Here is a 5,219-nt window from a genome sequence, read left to right on the forward strand (position 1 = left end):
CTGCAGTGTTATGTTTTGCCTCTGAAGACAGGAAAAACTTCCCACAACAATACATTTAACGAACCAGAACACTTGGAATTAAAGTTTGCAGAGCACTCAAAACACACCAACTTTCACATGCATTGTTTTGAATCCTCTTCAGTCTCTATCAGTTCAACCTCACTCAGAAGACTCTGGGGCTCTTTTTTTCCAAACTTTTCCAGACAGCCCTGGAAGGCTTCGGGCAGAATTTGAATGATTTCAAGATCTTTTATTTCTGATCACTCCAAGGCATTGCAAAACAGAAGTGACACTTTCTATATTAAAGAGGAGTGTTACCCCCCCCACCAATGTGTAGGATTTTATAAAGTGAAAGTTAGAAAAATAATCTTCTTCATCTTGACATATTTGCAATCCTCTTAAAACAATCTCAGCAACTATATATACTATGAAATTAGCTCTTGCCTGTTACCCTTGTTCCTACATAGAATTTTCTAACGTGTCTCACCAGTAATAAATTCTAAATGAGGCTATGACTCTAAGAGTAGACAGTGTGTTTCATGGGTATTTAAACAGCAGCATTAAGTACTATAGGAATCTGTGGAATGTGGAGTGCAGATTTATGTGTCTTAACAATTTCTTTACTGGTTTGTAATAATCCAGCAAACTAACACTTTATTTTTATATTAATTTGGCTTCAGGAGTAGAGTATACTGAAGCATGACAAGAACAACAAAAATAAACTGGCATATACTTAATAACTGTAACAGTGAATCGCCTCCAATACTAAAATATTTATTGAAATGGGGGGGGGGGAGGGAACCAAAACTAAAAAGAATTACCCTCAACAGCCTGCTACCAGCTCTTTAACAGTGGGCAATGTAATGCCTTAAGGTGCCTCAAACTGTCTTTCATTTTCTAGACTTAATGGCTGATTGCAGAAATCAATGTTGCCATTAGTAACAGAGTATTTGTTATGGCATGATTTCCTCTGTTGTTAGGTTTGCAGAATGATTACAGTATTAGTGAGGTGCTTTCTTTATAAAGGGCTGAAGATATAACTTTCAATTTACTATCCATTAGTAAGTGACTTTGGAACTATAGATGAGGCCAGAAATCTTACCTGTTATTACTTGGAGATTTTATTTCAGCAGTCATAGGCTAGTAACTTTAAAAATTCTACCAGGAAGCTCAATATTTTATAGACATCCCCAATGAAATATTATTTGCTTTACTATTTTATACACAGCAAGTTAATATGACATACAATGCAATTAAAGTGTTTCAGCCCAATTTCTGTTTTTCTTGTACTTTCAAATAGATGTGAATTAAGCAGAATGCTTCATACATGTTAAAATGTGCACGTAAGTTAAAAGTTTGTAGAAAAGTGAGTCATCTGCATTTTTGAATCTCTTTTTAATCAGTCCAGTGGCCAGGTACAAGTACATACCTCAGGTGAGTAATTGATATGGCTGTGGGAACAAGGGCAATCAGAGAAGTTAGCCAACACGCTGTCTGTTAATCCTATAACATTTCTTTGAACTATAGCTCAAAGAAGGCATCTTTCCTCACTCTTGGAGGACATGGCAAGATTGGCAAGAGGGACACCGTGAACAGAAGAAGAAGGGAAAAAAAAAACCAAACCACCTTCCAAAACCTGGAGAGAGAGGCCCTGGAAGTGACATTGCCATCAGTGACTGTACAGACCCTGCCACTGCTGCCGGTGGGGTGGGGAGGCGACAACTGAAAGGCCAGGAGACCTGCCCTTGGAGGGGAGAAAAGGGTGAGCCGAGAATTAACCTCGAAGGCATTGCGGGAACCGAAACACAGATGTTCTGGCATATAACACCACATCCCTGTGGACCGCTAGGAAACGACCTAACAAGAGAATGCATAAACTACTTTGCTGCTGTGATTTCAAATATAGCTATGAAGCTTTCAGTGCAGAGAGGGAAGAAGAAGTTATCATACCTGAAGAGGAGGGTGAGGAAGGATGTGGGCTGTCCTCCTGGGCACTCCCCGTCTGCGAGAGACCCCCACCTACTCCGCTTTCTTCAGTAATGTTAGAGGACCCTGGTGTCGTCGACCTGCTGACAGACTGAGACTCTTGATCACTTCCAGACCCACGTCGCTCATCAAGGCTACCTTGAATTATTTCATCTTCTCCTTTCCTGTCTCTTTTGTGGACCCTGGAGTGAACAACCACTTGGTGGTATGTTCTAAAAACCCTTCCACAGTCTGGGCATTCAGTTGGCTTGTCTTTTATGTTTCCATGACTTTGTAAGTTGTAATCGAGTCCCGGGTTCATACCATGCGACAAAAAATCTCTACTGCCTTCTAAAGGGTCTAGTTTGTTTGGCAAGTCTCTCTGATTGCCCATTTTAGTGCTCTGAACCAAATCAGCAGGCATTTTCTGCTTAGAGCCATCTGCTCCTACTAACACATACTCCCGCTTCTCCTTATCAAACATAACTCCAGCATTTGCCAAAGTGTCTTCATGGCTGCGCTGTATCTGCTGCTCTTTAGACAAAAAGCCATGTTCCATGGCCATTCCCCTTGCCATGAGCTGCCAGGCCTGATAGCTGTTTACTGGATCCATCTCTGCCGCCTTGGCAGCAGCTTGTAACCTTTCTATACAGCTGGATTTCAGAGGAGGTACCAGATTGAGACAGCCCAATAAAGAATGTTTATCCCCTTCAGCAATACTGTGGCCAATGCCAGAAATGGGTGAGAGGAGCTTCCCCAAGACTTCTTTCTCTTTCATGGGCATATCTCCTTTGTTATAGATTTGATTTTGTTCACTTAAACTCACTTTATCAGGAGGAAGAAACCCACTTTGCAAACATGACAGATATCTTGAATATAAGTTTGCATGAGCTTCCTGGGACATGCTGCTGATGGAGACAGGTACTTCAGGGTCATTAGGAGATTTGTTCTTTACAGATAACTTATTCAGGTGAACTTTCATGTGATTTTTAAGAAACCAAGGCTCTTTGAATCGCCTCCCGCAGATCTGACAGCAGTGTTCAAAGGAATCCTTGTGCTTTCTCATGTGGCCTTTTAAGAACCAGGCTTGGCTAAACACTTGGCCACACACCTCGCAACGGAACTCATTGGTGGCTTGCTCCCCATTCCCGTTGGAGCCCTGGCCCTGGGCTGACTCTGCAGTTATGTGAGCCTTCTCCACGTGGCTAATCAGCTCCTCCTCTTGTGAGGCAGCAAAGTCACACAGGGTGCACTTGTAAGGCTTGTGCAGGATCCGTATGTGCCGGTCCAGCTCTTCTCGCTTCTTAAACTTGCCTTTGCAAAACGTGCATCTGAACCCAGCCGTCTGAGCAACAACTTCTTCCTGGACACTGACTGGCTTTGGAGAAGGAACAGGGTTTGAAATATCAGGTGTGCTGTGATTAGGTGGCACAGACAAGTTACAGTTTGCGAGAGGCATTGGCTGGGCGTGCTGCTGTGCTTTCACATCAGGTCGTGGCTGCAAGAGGCTGCTCTTCATCTGTTTGTCCCGAAGAATTGCTCTCTCCTCCAGCTCATGTAAAAGTCTGTTCTCTTCTCGGACTCTTCCACGACCTTTGCCAAGGTTCCCAAGCTTATGAGTACGCAGGTGTATCTTCAGGTTGCCTTTCTGAGCTGCTCTGTGGTCGCAGTACGGACACTTAAACGGTTTCTCTCCAGTATGAGTTCGCATGTGTAGTGACAGGATGCTGTTAAATCGAAAGCGTTTCCCACAGAGGGGACAGGGGTACTTTCTGTTTTTCCTGGCATCATCCTCTATATCACTCATCTGAGACATAATCCCTAGGTTTTGTCCATTTAAGAACTGCTGAAGGTCCACGCGCCCATTCAAACTGGTATCAACCTCTCTGTTGAGCTGGTTTGCCAACAGTGCCATCTGACTGCTGATGGGCTGGTTTGCTATGGACATGTGGCTCTTGTCTTCTAGCGGTGCTGATGCCTTCTCCTCTGGATTCTGCCTGTTCTGGAGCTCCGGGAAGGCATGGCTGAGCTGGGAAGTGATCTGGTGCAGCTTCTGGCTCATTGAATATTGCCCATTGAGTATGGAGCTGTTGAGATGGGCGTCAGCTTCTGGCACGGCTGAAGAAACACCAAGGCACAAACTAGCTTCCTCCATCTCTGAAAATAAGAAGATATTGTAGGTTCAGACTGTGGAAGAGTTACGGGCATTGAATCACTGATGCACAATTTGCATTTTGTGTTTTACCTGCTTATAATAATGCAAAGGAATTAGTGTAAAAACAATATAAAGTATATTAAATGCCAAAAGTGCTACACAGCTTTGATCATACATGCACTTTCATCACTCTGCATGTTTACCAATAACCATTCATTACTATTTTAAAATATGCTACAATTTCAAAACGTAATTATTACGGAAGGGACAAAGGCTTTTACCACCTCCCTTGTCTGTCTTCTAGTGAATTTGCACCTGTTTACATTTCTAAATCTATAGAAAAAAAAATGCTATGCATCTCTCCCATTTCCATTAGAAAAGCCAGAAAAAAAATAGAAATCAATTTGTAACTTTCAGTTCCATTAACCATATTCAATATATTACACATTCTGCAATGAGAAAGATAGTTTTATGATTTGACAAAAAAATGATGGTATGATATTTACTGGTGTACAATAAAACAAGATAATGTTTTGGGAAAAAATAAAGTAAAGGACAAGCTTTAGAACAATAAAAGAGATTTTGCTTTAGTCAACAAAAAGTACAGTAATATCTCATTAAGCTGATTAGTATGCTGCTTAGAAACAGTACTAGGTGCTGTAACACATGATTATAATCATAAAAATCCTTCAGTGTTTGCAAGTAAGCATTAACGAGGTATATTAAATTTTAAGGAGACTGCGACTAGCAGCTTTGTAAACCTCTGAGATTAAGATTTAACCCTTCTGTTACAAAATATTGTTATTTTGTCATTTTGAAACTGAGCCCATCAAAAGGCACATAAATTATCTTCAGCCAAGTCTTTTAATTCATTGTTGAGAGCCTTCAGATTTCAGTTCTTAGGAAAACTTGCCAGATTAGAGAAGGGATATCTCTGTCCTTCGATGGGTAAGACACGTGATTTAAGGCCCTTTGATTTGTTTTAAAGAGCTCTCTTATGGAACTAGATAAAACAAATTAAAATCTGGGGAGGGTGTTGGGGAAACCTTCAACAAGTTTAAGAATTTTAATAACTTTCCTAATACACAATAATGACTAC

The 5,219-nt window shown here is 41.3% G+C and overlaps 1 protein-coding gene across 1 annotated transcript in view; it reads right to left on the minus strand.

Moving 5' to 3' along the window:
* ZNF536 (zinc finger protein 536) overlaps positions 1-4,122 on the minus strand; it is a 183,595-nt gene extending 179,473 nt beyond the window's left edge. Inside the window, exon 1 of the mRNA XM_065641111.1 lies at positions 1,951-4,122. Coding sequence (XP_065497183.1) covers positions 1,951-4,120 — 2,170 coding nt within the window. The 5' untranslated portion in view covers positions 4,121-4,122. The remainder of the gene's footprint in view (positions 1-1,950) is intronic.
* Between the last annotated feature and the right edge of the window lie 1,097 nt (positions 4,123-5,219).

This window comes from Caloenas nicobarica, chromosome 9, assembly GCF_036013445.1.
Source record: "Caloenas nicobarica isolate bCalNic1 chromosome 9, bCalNic1.hap1, whole genome shotgun sequence".
Classification (NCBI taxonomy): domain Eukaryota; kingdom Metazoa; phylum Chordata; class Aves; order Columbiformes; family Columbidae; genus Caloenas; species Caloenas nicobarica.